At 34.9% G+C, this 15,922-nt stretch overlaps 1 protein-coding gene across 6 annotated transcripts in view; it reads right to left on the bottom strand.

Annotated features, from left to right (window-relative positions):
* Positions 1-15,521, bottom strand: part of CFH (complement factor H) — a 175,052-nt gene extending 159,531 nt beyond the window's left edge. For all 6 annotated transcript variants that reach the window (XM_033200639.1, XM_033200640.1, XM_033200641.1 and 3 more), the window contains exon 1: positions 15,100-15,521. In XM_033200639.1, coding sequence (XP_033056530.1) covers positions 15,100-15,157 — 58 coding nt within the window. In that variant the 5' untranslated portion in view covers positions 15,158-15,521. The remainder of the gene's footprint in view (positions 1-15,099) is intronic.
* Positions 15,522-15,922: the final 401 nt, after the last annotated feature.

Raw genomic sequence — 15,922 nt, 5'->3', positions numbered from 1 at the left:
AAAATTATCTTATGGAGCGGTTAAGATATCAGAAGCTGAGTTTGAGTACCTGAAATCTCCATCAAGCTGTTCTTGTGCATACTGCCTTTATCTTTATTCTATATTTTCCTTGAAGCCGAGTAACCTTGACAATGGGTAAGTCTATTGTACTGTGTAACCCTGGACAATTTCAAATTGAAACTCACTCTGGCAGTCTTGCAATTAAAACCCACGGGAGCCGGGTGCGGTGGCTCACGCCTCTATTCCCAGCACTTTTGGAGGCTGAGACGGGCGGATTGCCTGAGGTCAGGAGTTCAAGACCAGCCTGACAAACATGGTGAAACCCCATCTCTACTAAAAATACAAAATTAGCCAGCTGTTTTGGCACACGCCTGTAATCCCAGCTACCTGGGGGCCTGAGGCAGGAGAATCTCTTGAACCTGAGAGGCGGAGATTGCAGTAAGCCAAGATCGCGCCATTGGACTCCAGCCTGGGCAACAAGAGCCAAGCTCTGTCTCAAAAAAAAAAATAATAATAAAATAACAATAATAAATAAAAAATAAAACCCACGGGAAATGAAATGGAATGAATTTGAATCCTTACTTTATTTGCAAGCATGCACAGACACATGCACACAAATGCCAGGTAGATTAAAGAATTAGGTGTAAACAAATTTAAAATACATATATGTTTCATTCTTTTACAATTTTTTAATTATCTGCTATATTTAATGCTGTGTCATTTTTAACTTACTATTATCTTAGTGCCATTTATCGATAATCATATTTATTTTATAAATATATTTATTAAAAAGTATGAGTAAATATCAAAAATGTAAGGCTTACTGCATAAAGCAACGTGCAAACAGAACATATACACATTACAACATTTTTTAATTAAAAACTATATTTGTGAAAAAATCATATATACAAAATTTAAAGAAAATTTAACTGAAAAATTATTCTTAACACAAACACACTTCTTGCAGTAACAAAAGCACTAAACACTAACTAAAGAAAAATGTTAGAGTAGAATAGATCATTTACTTAAGAACAGGCTTTTTTTTTTTTTTTTTGAGACGGAGTCTCGCTCTGTCGCCCAGGCTGGAGTGCGGTGGCCGGATCTCAGCTCACTGCAAGCTCCGCCTCCCGGGTTTATGCCATTCTCCTGCCTCAGCCTCCCGAGTAGCTGGGACTACAGGCGCCCGCCACCTCGCCCGGCTAGTTTTTTATATTTTTTTTAGTAGAGATGGGGTTTCACCAAGTTAGCCAGGATGGTCTCGATCTCCTGACCTCGTGATCCACCCGTCTCGGCCTCCCAAAGTGCTGGGATTACAGGCTTGAGCCACCGCGCCCGGCCAGAACAGGCATTTTTAAAAGAGATAAAAATTAAAAGAAAATTATTTTTTGACCAATTTTAATGACAAAAATGTAAAGGAGATGATATTCAATTTTGCTGGAAAATTAGGTAATATAAATATTATTATTAAATAAAACTGAAGTACAAATGACTATTACTTCACTTAAAAGCAACTCAGCAATGAGGAATCTTAAAAATACTCGTATATTAGTTGACAAAGAATTTCAATTTTTTAAAAGGAGCAAATAGTAATTAGAGATTTTATGAAATATTTAGGTACAGAGTGTTTATTCCAGCAATTTTAATAACAGATATAATTAGAATATTTATGAAAATTGCCAAATTATGCTACACCCATCTGAATTAAAAACTGTGGTTTGGGTAATATTTAATTGTGTGCATAAAATTTACAATAGTAAGAAGGAAAGGTAGTATATATTTTCTGTTATAGTGAGATACATTAGGTCAGGGGCCAGAAAACTAACCTGTGGGCCAAATTCAATCCCTGCTTGTTTTGTAAATAAAATTATAGTAGAACATAGCTATGTTCATGTATTTATATGTTGTCTATAACTCCTTTTATGTTACAATAGAAGAGCTGAGTAGCGAGACATTATGACACATGAAGTCTAAAATATTTATTGCCTATTTCACAAAAAGTTTGAGTGCCTTGAGATGCATTATTTCAGATTAATCTTATCACTTAGGACACCTTCACAACAAAACCAGGTGGCCAGCCATGGTGGCTCACACCTGTAATCCCAACATTTTGGGAGGCTGAGGTGGGAGAATCCCTTGAGCCCAGGAGTTTGAGACAAGCCTGAGCAATATAGCAAGATCCCATCTCTACAAAAAATTAAAGGAATAAATTAGTTAGGCATGGTGGCACACACTTGTTGTCCCAGCTATGCGACAGGCTGGGACGGGAGGGTCTCTTGAGCTCAGGAGTTTAAGGATGCAGTGAGCTATGATCATGTCACTGCACTCTAGCCTGAGAGACAGGGTTAGACCTTGTCACAAAAGGGGAAATAAAAACAGGAAAACATATGTTTTGAAATAAATGCTTTCATAGAGGCATTTAGAAAGTTGACAAGACTGTAAAGAATTGCCATATCAAATCTTCATATAATCAGAACCCAGAGAGGAAAACAAGGAGCCAAATTTTTTCTGCAATGAGGGCATTCGCCGTTTGGGGAAGATAAGAGCTTGCTTTTTGATAGCCTTGTTAGGCTAAAGCAACACAATTCAAAGTTAGAAATCTAAATGAATTCACCCACAGGATAAAGGAAAACTGGAAGTAAACCACACTCTTCTTACAGGAACCCAGCTTTGAATTGCTTAGAGGACCAAGGAATTTCAAAACACAAATTTGTCTTAAGGTAGTCTTACACTGAAAGTTCTCCTAGCCACCCAGAAAAGATAAGTTGCAACTTTAATATGAGGAAGACTTTTTTCTTAAGTACCAAATTATTATTACAAATGTCAAAGACATTATAGAGGAAAAGGCACCTTGCTACTGTAAACTTCATAAGAAACAAAATAGATATTTGATATTGGAATGAATGTATATGGATTATAATCAACAATACTAATTCTGTTGTTTAAATGTAAGAGAAAAGATTGACTAATGATATATGAGGAAAGAAATTATAACAAAGTAGTACCAGATTTTAAAAAGAACCAAATATAATTTCTAAAAATGAAAAAAAACCCGTTTTAATCATCAATGGACAGCTTAATAGCAGATAACACAGTTGTAAAAAGAATTCATGGACAGGAGGGCAGGTCGAAAGAAATAACACAGGATGCAACATGGAGACACAAATATGTGGAAAATACACAAGATGAGCTAAGAGTCAATGAAGATAGAAAAGCCAGAGCAATGTTGGAAGATAATTTTAAAAAATGAATGGAACATAGCAATTAATAAATTCAAGAATTAAAAAATTCCAAGCAGTAAAAAAATCCACCTATATGCATCATAAGAAATATTTAGAAAACCAAAGAGAAAATATCTTAACCTTGTTAGAGAAAAATATTTGTTTAAAAGCAGTAATAGTAGATTTACAAGGACTTCTCAATAGCAATAGCAGAAGCCAGAAGATATAAATGACTTCCATTTGCAGGAAGAAATAGCTATCTATATAGAATTCTATGCACAGAAATAATTTTTCAAGAATAAAGTTTTTGATTCATAGCATTTATTTTATTTTATTTTTTTGACAAGCTCTCTATTGCTCATGCTGGAGTGGAGTGGTGTCATCTTAGCTCACTGCGGCACTGACCTCTTGGGCTCAAGTGGTCCCTGCCTCAGCCCCCCAAGGAGCTGTGACTACAGTCACAAACCACCTCTTCCAGCCAATTTTTGTATTTTTTGCAGAGACGAGGTTTTGCCATTTTGCCCAGGCAGTTCTCAAACTCCTGGGCTCAAGCAATCCACCCACCTTGGCCTCCCAAAATGCTGGGATTACAGAAGTGAGCCTGGGTTGATTAATTAAATTTGAGATAATTTGCCAACATAAATACACACTAAGGAGAGAAAAAAAGATATATTTCAGAAAACTGAAACCGATCCTAAATATAAAGTCTTAGGATGAAAGAAGAAATGAAAAACAAAGAAAATGGTAAATGTTCAAGTAAATATAAATGAATACTAACTATAAAACAATAAAAATATTGCCTTATATGGTTTTAAATACAAACATGTATGTGTACACACCCATATACATAAAACACATGACAATAGTGTATAAAGTGTGAGAAGAATAAATAAAATTAATGTCTTTTAAGTTCTTCACAGTATCCAGAAAAACAGAAAGGTATTAATGAGCTGTGATAATTTTCTTAATAAGTCATCTTGGTTAAGTCAGCATCCCCAGTTATTCAGTCAAACTAATCTAAATGTTGGTGGGAAAATATGTTGCCAGGTATACTCCCAATCAGTTGACTTTAAACAAGTTGATCAGTCTAGGTAATCTAGATAGGCCAGATCAAATCATTTGAAAGGTGTGAAACACAGGGCTGAGGCTCCTTCGAAAAAGAGAGGGAATTCTGTGGAAAGCAGCTTCCTTTCCTGTGAGTTCGAGCCTGTCTGTAATCTTCTTTCTGACTACCTGCCCTGTGGATTTCAGAGTTGCTTATCTCATGCTCACAATTCCATGAGGCAATTTATTTTTTAAAAAAAACTCTTTTTAAGTAGCTAGATAGGTAGATTGGTATGTCAATCGATTAATTGACTGATAGATAGGTAATCTTCTACTTCTACTTAAGCTTCCTGCGTTGAATCCTGAGTGATAAATTAGTATTGGACTTTGGTAAGTTAAGAAGCCATATGCTATGCTCTGAATACATGCAATCTCCTCACAACCTCCAATTTATATGTTTAAACTTAATTACCAATGTGATAGTATTAGGAGGTGAGGACATTGGGAAATGATTAGGTCGTGAAAGTGGAGCTGTCATGATTTGGGATGTGTGACCTTACAGAAGAGGCACCACAAAGCTGCCTTGTCCCTTTCATCATTGGAGGACACAGTCAAAAGGCACACTATCTATGAACCAGAAAGTAGACCCTCACCAAACACTGAATCTGTTGGTACTATCTTGCTCTTAGACTTTCTAGCATTCAGAAGTGTAAGAAAAAAACTTCTGTTGTTTATAAGCTATGCAGTTAATAATATTTTGTTGTAGGAGCCCAAAGAGACAAGTTTTAGAAGTGCCCATTAACATGGTGGAACATATCCATGTGAAAACATTTTGCAATATTTCATAAGAAAGTAAGCTCCGGGCCGGGCGCGGTGCCTCAAGCCTGTAATCCCAGCACTTTGGGAGGCCGAGACGGGCGGATCACGAGGTCAGGAGATCGAGACCATCCTGGCTAACACGGTGAAACCCCGTCTCTACTAAAAAATACAAAAAACTAGCCGGGCGAGGTGGTGGGCGCCTGTAGTCCCAGCTACTCGGGAGGCTGAGGCAGGAGAATGGCGTAAACCCGGGAGGCGGAGCTTGCAATGAGCTGAGACCCTGCCACTGCACTCCAGCCTGGGCGGCAGAGCGAGACTCCGTCTCAAAAAAAAAAAAAAAAAAAAAAAAAAAGAAAGTAAGTTCCATATAAAACTATATTTTACAAAATAAAACAAATGCTTGTGAAAGTTGTCATGGGCACTAATTTTCCCTTGAACATTTTGCAAATTTCTGATACATTTGTATTAGTGAACTTGTGTAATATGTGATTCGACATTGCGCTGTTTCGATGTTTATAATAATTTAAGTAAACATATTCTACTCCACTAGATGGTGCTAATACTCTATCATAACAACACAATCCCGGCCCCTTCCGCACAAAAGGAAAACGGTTTAATTACAAGCTGATACATGTGTTTTTCACTTTCAAAATACAGATCCACTTGATGATGTTCAGGTTACTGGGAAAAGATAAGTAAGTTAAGTAATCCGTCCACGCAAAAATAGTTTATCCCGCTCACTTCCCGGTGAGAAGTAAATGCTTTCCCTTCTGGTTGTTATATTTCCAGATGATATATTTGCGCCCCTCATTCTTGATTTACAAATATAGTTAATTGCTTTTAACAACCAGATGTAGAAAACAAGGATACATCTCTTCCACAAAATCTTCCTGCCAGCTTTTCACAATATTTACTCTGTGAATATGTTTGCTATATACAAAGAATTCTCACATTGATTACCTTTTTTCTTCAAATAGTACTTAAAATTCTGGTGCTTTTCCCATCAATGTTAAATGGCATCTTTTGATTCTGCTTGTAAGAAAAAGATATGATCTCCCCTGTTCTATTTTCCTATGTTCCTACTACCATCTTCAAAATCTTAGTTCAGATCATCATCTGTCACCTTGGTCATGAAACTGCCTGCTAACCAGCCTCCAGTCCTCTACTCTCCTGTTATTGCAGTCTATTCACAGAGTGACAAGTGATTTTTGCAAATCTGGTCATGTCATTCCTGTGATTAAAATTCTTCCATGACTTCCCTTTTTACTTATCCGTCATTGCTAACTCCTTCCCTTGGTTTGGGACCCCCTTGTCTGGCTCTTGCCACTTTCTCAGATCTCATCATGTTAAATCTTGCATGTATTCACCATGCAAAGCCATGCTGATTTATTTGTTTATATTTTGTTGAGCATTTCAAACTCTTTTTTTCTCTTAGATCCTTTGCACAGGTTATTTCCTCCTCTTAGAATAATTTTATGACAGATTTCTGATGACTGGCTTTGTCTCATCTTTCAGGCCTCTACTCAAATGTTCTGTCCTCAAAGTGATCCACTCATTCTAGTCCCCAGGACCAGCCCATCTAATATCTCTACATATTACCATCCACATCTCTATTTTCTCTTAGGCCTTACTTTACCTCCTTCACAACATTGTTCACAATGCTATAACTATTTTTGTTGACTAGGCTTTCTATCTATCCCCTTACATCAAAATGTAAGCTCCCCTCAATTGAAGAACAATGTTTTTCATAGTTAGTGGAAGAATTTTCATCAATGTCTAGGTCTTCTCACTACAAATACACTTTCCTGCCTGTTTTTGTTCTAACCATTATTATATTCAGTATTACTGAGGTAGGAGATGGGACTTGGACACTGGACCAAATTGAGGATTGTCCAGAACAGGTCTGGGTGGAAACTCCTCCCTGTAAGACACACACACACCAGTGTGCTATGCCAGTTTACCATTACCATAGCAACACCCAGAAGTTACGAGCCCTTTCCACAGCAATGACCCAACAACCGGAAGTTACCATCCTCATCCTGGCAATTTCAGCATTAGCTACCTCTTAATTTTCATATAATTAAAAATGCATATAAATATGAGTGCAGAACTGCCTCTGAGCGGCTACTGTGGGCACACTGCCTATGGGTAGCCCTGCCCAGCAAGGAGCGGTACCTCTGCTGCTGCTATATACATTATCACTTCAACAAAAAGTGCAGTTTAACACCACTGGCTCACCCTTGAATTCTTTACTGGACAAAACCAAGAAACTTCCCAGGCAAGACCCAATTTGGGGGCTTGCTGTTCTATATCATTATCAACTCATGCCATAGCCAAAAATATCAAAAATATTTAAGGTAATGATTCATTGCACTGAGTTCTAATAATAATTACATGTATCTTGTAACATGACTTTTATTTGCTTGAATTGACTAACAATCGAATGTTCAAGCTCAGTTAAACCCTCTTCTCAAAGACTTCCAATTAGACAACCAACAGTTATTTTGGCCCAAGTAGTCAAACTCTCAGCATATATGAACAACAGCCACATTTGCTTGCCTTAAATTGGCAATTCTTGAAGGAAATAGGGCACACACTTATTAAATAGGAAGCATACAAATTCAAAGGCACAGAAAAAATTTTTGAGATGTGATTTATATTAAAACTTTTTTAAAAATAGCCATCTCATTTTTCTCATTCTAGATTAATGAGTAGACTAGGTCATCATGTCTAAGTATTTGAGTATTCATTGTTTAAATGAATACTTCATCTTACGTTTACAGTCATTTAATTGCCAGTTAATTTTGTTTACAAAACACCACATTGTTGAGGCTTTAATTCATTTGGCTTTATTTTACAATTTAAAATTATTTTTAGTCTAGATGCAGTGAGTCATGTTTATAATCCCACCACTTTGGCATGCCAAGTTCAAGAGGATCAATAGACCCCGGGAGTTTAAGACCAGCCTGGGCAACACGGTAAAACCCTTTCTCTACAAAGAATTTTAAAAATCACCTGAGCAAGGTAGCTATAATCCCCGCTACTTGGGATGCTTAGGTGGGAGGACTGCTTGAGTCCAGGAGGTTGAGGCTACAGTGAGCCATGACTGCACTACTACACTGCAGCCTGGGTGACAAAGTGACTCCCTGTCTCAAAAAAAAAAAAGAATAATACTAAACAAAATATATATTTTTTAAGCCCACGTATTAGGAGTGTGAATATGTTTAGCTACTGGAAAAGAGTAAGAATCTTTTTATTATAATTTGAGGAAAATAGTTATATAATTTTGGTCCAAGCTAAAAATCAATGTTATTTAATATTTTTAACAATCTTAATTTACCTAATTTTTTCACTTTCAAATTTTAAGGGGGCATTATTGACATACAAACATAGAACTAATTACTTATTTTCAGTGTCAATATGTCTTTTAACTGTTATTTGAAAAGTGTTTCTATTCAAATGAAATAAATCATGATAAAATTATATATTTGCAAAAACCTTGGCCGGGCGCGGTGGCTCAAGCCTGTAATCCCAGCACTTTGGGAGGCCGAGACGGGTGGATCACGAGGTCAGGAGATCGAGACCATCCTGGCTAACACGGTGAAACCCCGTCTCTACTAAAAAAATACAAAAAATTAGCCGGGCGAGATGGCGGGCGCCTGTAGTCCCAGCTACTCGGGAGGCTGAGGCAGGAGAATGGCGTAAACCCGGGAGGCGGAGCTTGCAGTGAGCCGAGATCGCGCCACTGCACTCCAGCCTGGGTGACAGAGCGAGACTCCGTCTCAAAAGAAAAAAAAAAAAAAAAAAAAAAAACCCTTTCTCTACAAAGAATTTTAAAAATCACCTGAGCAAGGTAGCTATAATCCCCGCTACTTGGGATGCTTAGGTGGGAGGACTGCTTGAGTCCAGGAGGTTGAGGCTGCAGTGAGCCATGACTGCACTACTACACTGCAGCCTGGGTGACAAAGTGACTCCCTGTCTCAAAAAAAAAAAAGAATAATACTAAACAAAATATATATTTTTTAAGCCCACGTATTAGGAGTGTGAATATGTTTAGCTACTGGAAAAGAGTAAGAATCTTTTTATTATAATTTGAGGAAAATAGTTATATAATTTTGGTCCAAGCTAAAAATCAATGTTATTTAATATTTTTAACAATCTTAATTTACCTAATTTTTTCACTTTCAAATTTTAAGGGGGCATTATTGACATACAAACATAGAACTAATTACTTATTTTCAGTGTCAATATGTCTTTTAACTGTTATTTGAAAAGTGTTTCTATTCAAATGAAATAAATCATGATAAAATTATATATTTGCAAAAACCTTAATCAAATTTGTGCCAGATTGTTTTGGTAGACTAAAATTGATCTCTTTGTTCAATTATTCTGTTTTTCTAAAATTATTTTGTGGGTTAAAAAAACAGGACCTATTACTTCTTAAATAGCCTACTTCTAAACTTAGTAGATATCAAAATATACTATAAAGCAAAACTACAACATCAATTTGGAAAAAAATAAAGCAAATGAACAAAACAGAAATAGCAAAAATAGGTGTTTTGCATTAAATTTCTTTCTTATCTTCTCACTGATCTATATTAATACTATTTATTCAATCATCCTTGGTATACACAGGGTATATATATTTCAGGACTCCCACATATGCCAAAATCTGCACGTATTTAAATTCTACACTTGACTCTGTGGAAACTGCATGTACGAAAAGTCAGTTTTTCCTATGCATATCCCAGCAATACTATCTGTTTTATCTTGGTTTAGTTGAAACAAATTCACATAGTAAGCAGATCCCTGAAGTTCAAGCCCATATTGGTCAAGGGTCAATTCTATATGCATATATATATATATGATATGATCTAATTAGCTTTTCAAAATAAGAAATATTCAAATTATTTTATAAATAATAAATATAAATGAGAGTAACTACAGAAGTAACATATATACCTTTGTAAAGAGAGTAAAGAATTGTTTAAAGAAATAAACTCTAGATAAAGTGGAATAGGGATTATGTCACACTTAATAGGCATTTGAGCAAGCAAAAGAAAAAAGAAAAGATAAAAATGTAGCTAGGTGTGGGAGGTTGAGGCAGGAGGATTGCTTGAGCCCAGGTGTTGGAAGCTGCAGTGAACTATGATCACACCACTGCACTCCAGCGTGGGCACTCCAGCGTGGGCACTCCAGCTTTAGGCAACAAAGCGAGACCCTGTCTCAAAAAAACCAACCAACCAACCAACCAAACAAAAACCTTAACAGTGAAAAGAGCAAGAAGAAAATTCCAGAATCATAAAAAGCAGATGAGAGAATAGCCGATGGTCATATGAAGTTGGATAGAATAACAAGTTTGTCATAATTAGAGATAAAACAAGATACTATTAAAATATGGGTTGAAATTCCAGAACTTTCTTGAAATGTGTAGTATTTAGTTAGCTAATTTATAATGCCAGTTACTGTTCCAGTCACAAAAAAGGAACTCAGCCACAAAGAGACAGTACAATTAGGACCTTGAAAATAGAGAAAAAAAAAAAAACACAACACACATTGTACCAAGTATTACTAAGTAGTACTTGAGGAAGTTAAAGTGATGGAAAAATGAGCGAAAGAACAGATGAGTAACAATGAAACAATCTGGAAGCTTTTCCATTATATCTGTAGATTATGGACAACCTGTGGAAAAAGAATAGTAGACAGTAGTGACTAGAAAATACAAGAGAAGATGAGGTTATAACTGTTTAGTGCACTTAAAGCTCTGTTGCAAGAACCCAGAAAACTCTAACATTTGTGATTCCATTGTACATCTGACCTATGTGTCCTAAGCTTAAATTTATGTCACAGTTCAGGAATTTCTGAAAGAACATTTCTTTTTTCTTTTCTTTTTTTTTTTTTTTTTGAGATGGAGTCTCCCTCTGTCACCCAAGCTGAAGTGCAATGGCATGATCTCAGTTCACTGCAACCTCTGCCCCCCGAGTTCAAGCAATTATCCTGCCTCAGCCTCCACAGTAGCTAAGATTACAGGTGCACACCACCACGCCCAGCTAATATTGGTATTTTTAGTAGAGATGGGGTTTCACCATGTTGGTCAGGCTGGTCTCAAACTCCTGACATCGTGATTCACCCACATTGGCCTCCCAAAGTGTTGGGATTACAGGCGTGAACCACCGCACCTGGCCTGAAAGAAGATTTCTATAATCACTTTTCCATCTATTACATTTCCAGTTAACAAGGTTTATGAAAAACTTGGCTAAGTTAAAATGTCAGAAGAAATAAAAGTGTTCTGTCAAATGTTTTTTCTTTCCTTTTATTGTTTCATTTTTTGATGTTCAGTTACTTTATTTCCTCTGAGCTATCTTTTTATGACTCCTTATAATTTTAAGCTAAAATGCAAAACTTTTTTTGTCAATTACATCATCCCCTTTCCACGTACTATGGTTTTGTGAGGAAATGGGTAAAGTACACATTAGTTAACTGAGCACAGGATAGATTAGGTGGCATAATCTCGAAGGCCTAGGCAGGTGGGGGATGGTGTGTGGGGGAGGAGGAGTAGGCATAACTGGGGAGAATGAAAAGTGGCAAAAGACTGCAGAATAAACAACGAAGGATTAAACAAATAAAAGTGGGTCAATGTAGACTGGCTCAGATCTTAGAAACTAAAGGCCACACATGAAGAATATTTACCGATCTGCTTTTGCACTTATATTTGGGAACTTACTTCTACCTAAGAATAATTTTAGTTAGCAATACTTAGATATTTCATTTTTAGTTTAAATTATATGTAGGCAAAAGAGTAGCATATGCATTCCCAGGATATGCCTAAATTTAAAATCAGCAAAGCTTGCCTTGGCAGACGTCTCAGGCTCGTGCCATTTCTGTGGGCATTTTCTCTACCCCTTCTCTTATAGCACTCACTATAATACTTCAACCAGCAGATCTGTCCTACCTGGGAATACCTCATCTTCCAGAATCACTTTGTCCTATCCTTACCCTCATCAACATCCATTTCTACCCTCCCCCACCCACTGAAATTGTTCCAGGGAAGTTGTCAGATGATAATAATTCAAAGTAAATAATGAATAATGCTAAATTTAACTATCCTAAAACACATATTCAGTGTATTTGTCATTCCATATAAATGACAGACTGGTTGAATTTATAGTAATACTAATATCAACAGGTAAAATATTTTAGGAGATGAGATATTGAAGCCAATTGGGCCATTGCAAAACTTTAAATCACACCATATAGGTAACTACCCACACTACTATCTCTGAAAATGTGGAGGTTTTGGGGAAGCAAGGGGGAATTCTTATTTATCACACTGAAATTCAAACATACAATTTGGAATTTTAAACCATTATTCTTTTTCTGATTGTGATGGAATCCATCAATCTTTGATCTATAATGTCTTCTAGGCCTGAAATAATATTTTTGCACTGTAAAATCTCCAGGATTAAAAAACATGTCTGCCAAACAACGCAGCCAGTATTTACTTGGACGTGTTTCAGTAGAGTTTTAATTTATTCACTTTAATCATCTTGGAATCTCTGGGCTGTGGCCTAATTTCATATAGTACACAATTGTTAGATCCTAAATCTAAAAAATCTGCTTGATTATAATATATTCAAAAGCTTGGTCATAATATGTTTCGAAAAGGTGAAATTAGGTGGTATGATGAAGAAACTGTTATTTTAAACTTTCCTGTAAATCTCACCCTATTCTTAGTAGACTGTAGTGACTCCCTGAGCCACAGACTGTTACAACAAGGAAGCAATTAGCGTTCCTAATTGCTAATTGGGAATTAATTGGGAATGTTACTGTAGACAATGTATTGCATTAAAAAGGTACTATGTAATACCCAATATATTAAAAAAAGAAAACAAATAGAAAGCTGAAATCATAAATTATTCCTGTTGGCTAAAATTCTTTCTTAGTAATGAATAGTGTTTTTTTTTAAGAAAATTCACTCTTAACAGAGCAGAAGCAATGCTAAAATGTTATGCAGTTGAGTAAAGCAGATTGTGATAGTATTCAAACTATCTTTTCTCAATTTGGTGTTCAGTATTCAATGTGGAAAATATAAACAGAAGCAAATATTGAAGTATATGTATTTTTCATGATCAAGGCTACTCTGTTAAGTAAAAATTTGTTAGATATGATAGATAACAGAATTGATTGACATCTCAAACTAGTTTAGTTTCAGAGAGTATTTGGGAAACAAGGAATAAAATGGGAGTTTGACATCCACTTAAAATTCATGTAGTTTTTCTCCATTGGCTTTTTACATGTACTTTTATGAAAATTATGAGACTGACCTAAGCATTGCTTTAAATACTAAAGTTGTGCTTTATCTTTTAGGTCATTTTCACCATAACATATATAGTGCTGATGTTCAATTCACCAGTAGAAACTGATATCACATTTAAACACACATTGATGAAAAATAAAATTCAAGTGAAAGAAGTCAGCAATAATCAATTATGTAAATAAGATGCTTAAATCACTATTGTTTAATTATCACATATACTTTGATGTACTCTATTTTAATATTTCAAATTCAACTTTTAAAAAAGTTTTACTGTTTATTAAACTTGCTATTGATTCTTGATTTTAAAGATTAGAAATAAAACAAATCTCCCTCATATGACAAATGATATCTATGTAAAACCTGAGCAAACAGTATGTAAGTATGAAATATCAGAAACATTCCCATAAATTTAGTAAGAAAAGACAAATATTTGCACAAAGAAACAGAAAAAGATGTCTGTTATGATTGGTAATATGAACATTGTTCTGGAACTGTTTGTAAATATAAAAATGTTTCATTTTAAAATACTAATGATAATATTTATATGTACAAGGAAATAATTGTCTTCTTCATTTAAAAAGTGGCTACATATAAAGTTTATAAGCCAAATAACAAGCAATAATGTTAGAAAATATAGCTGAAAAAAGTTCAGCCTTTCAAAAGGTATTAAACATATTTGAATATTTTTTAAATTACTGAAATATATAACTATAAATACATATGTGCCTTTATTTTCTAGATTGGAAGACTCAAACAGATATTTTGTGTTATTTGCTAATATTCTTCAGTTCCTAGAGGTTATGTAATGGTCACTCAATCAAAATTTCTTTACTAAGCGAAAATATTTTGGAAATTATGAATAATATACAATTCATTTAGTTTAAAAATGTTGATCAAATATCTATCACATAACTGGTTACCTATCATAGCCTAGGAAAGCAAACCTCCTCCAAGAATAAGCTTTTTAATCTATCAAGAAGCAGTGATATAATTAAATTTTATTATGAATTCAGAAATTGTCTTACTGGAGGTCAGAAAAAAACTCCTACACTCATATTCACTACTCCAAAAGACTGCTCTTCAAGACTATATGTTATATACAACTACAGGAAAAAAAATCCCTATTGAACAACTTAATTGTTACGAATATTATATATTCTATTGTGTTTCAAATTTGTATAATATTTTTATTCTGTTAATACAAGTAATGCTTGTCTACAAGAATTCTAAGGTCATGACAATATCAGTTGTAAACGATAAATGAATTTTTCTTTAGGAAGAGTTAAAATCATATTTGAAATAAATCTAATCATGATTTGATAGCTTTTATTGACTGTATATTCACATCTTTCTTAATGCTTTCACATGATACATTTTGGTTATACTTCTAAGCAAAAAAAGTAAGTTACATTTTATGATAATTACAATGGAAATGATTATTCCAGATTATAGTTTTTCAGAAACGATTATTAAAATATTTTATTCTATTTTATATTAAATACAATTATGATGAATATTTAGACATACCACTCAAATAAGGTACTTTTAGTTTTTTAACTGAAAATGTCAAAAGTCACTCAATTGTCAAGCTACAAAATACTTAAGCACGTTTTCTAAATCAAATTTTTATTACTACTGTGAAAAGCATCATTAGTAAATGTTTCATAACAGTTTTAGGAAAAGAGACTCTTTTAATCTTACCTTCTGCTACACAAATAGCCCATAACATTAGGCAAATAATCTTTGCTAGAAGTTTCATTTTTTGAATCTTTTATGAGGACATTTACCAGCTAACTCTGTTCACAATGTCCAGTTCTCCTCTTCCAAGAATTGTGATTAATGCAGGAAAGAACTTGCTGCAAAAGGAAGTTGAAACTAGATGCTCCTCCTATCAGGAAATTTTGCAAAGTAAATAAAAAATCAACCACACGCCACAAGCCCAGCAATGCCAGAGATTGAATCTGATTCTCGCTGCACTCCCACTGAACGTCAATGTTGTGACCTGCTCTTGGACTTTTTCTTATTAAGCTAGGTAAATTCTCCATTGGAAAATGTTCATGTCCTTGGTATGTGCAAAGCAGCAGCTGGCGATACCCTCTGGATTTCATAAATCCTTCAATTATTCAAACTCTATTAGGATCTATTGTGTATAAACCTCAGAACAGGAAATAAGAGAAACTTTAAAAGAAATCACATACAAAACTTTGGTTTAGGCAATGTTTTCACAATCAGCACCCAGACAATGTGTGGAAACTTTGCCAAGAATGCAGTGCTGGATGAATTTAGGGGCCTGCTTTTCTAGCAATTCATAAAATTAGTTTTCTAAATACTTTTTATATATACGTTTTTGAAGCAACTGGCTTACTCTCATTTGACATAAGTAGGTTTAATAATCCCAAAATCAACAAATTAAAATGCTGATTTTTGAAACTTTGTTTTGTGTAATATGTATAAGGAAAACATAAACAAATCGTATGCTGAATATTGAGAAGATAAAGATATCTATGAAACCACCACCAAGGTC

This window comes from Trachypithecus francoisi, unplaced genomic scaffold (assembly GCF_009764315.1).
Source record: "Trachypithecus francoisi isolate TF-2019V2 unplaced genomic scaffold, Tfra_2.0 Lachesis_group5, whole genome shotgun sequence".
Lineage (NCBI taxonomy): Eukaryota > Metazoa > Chordata > Mammalia > Primates > Cercopithecidae > Trachypithecus > Trachypithecus francoisi.
This window is presented reverse-complemented; position numbering and strand designations above follow the sequence as displayed.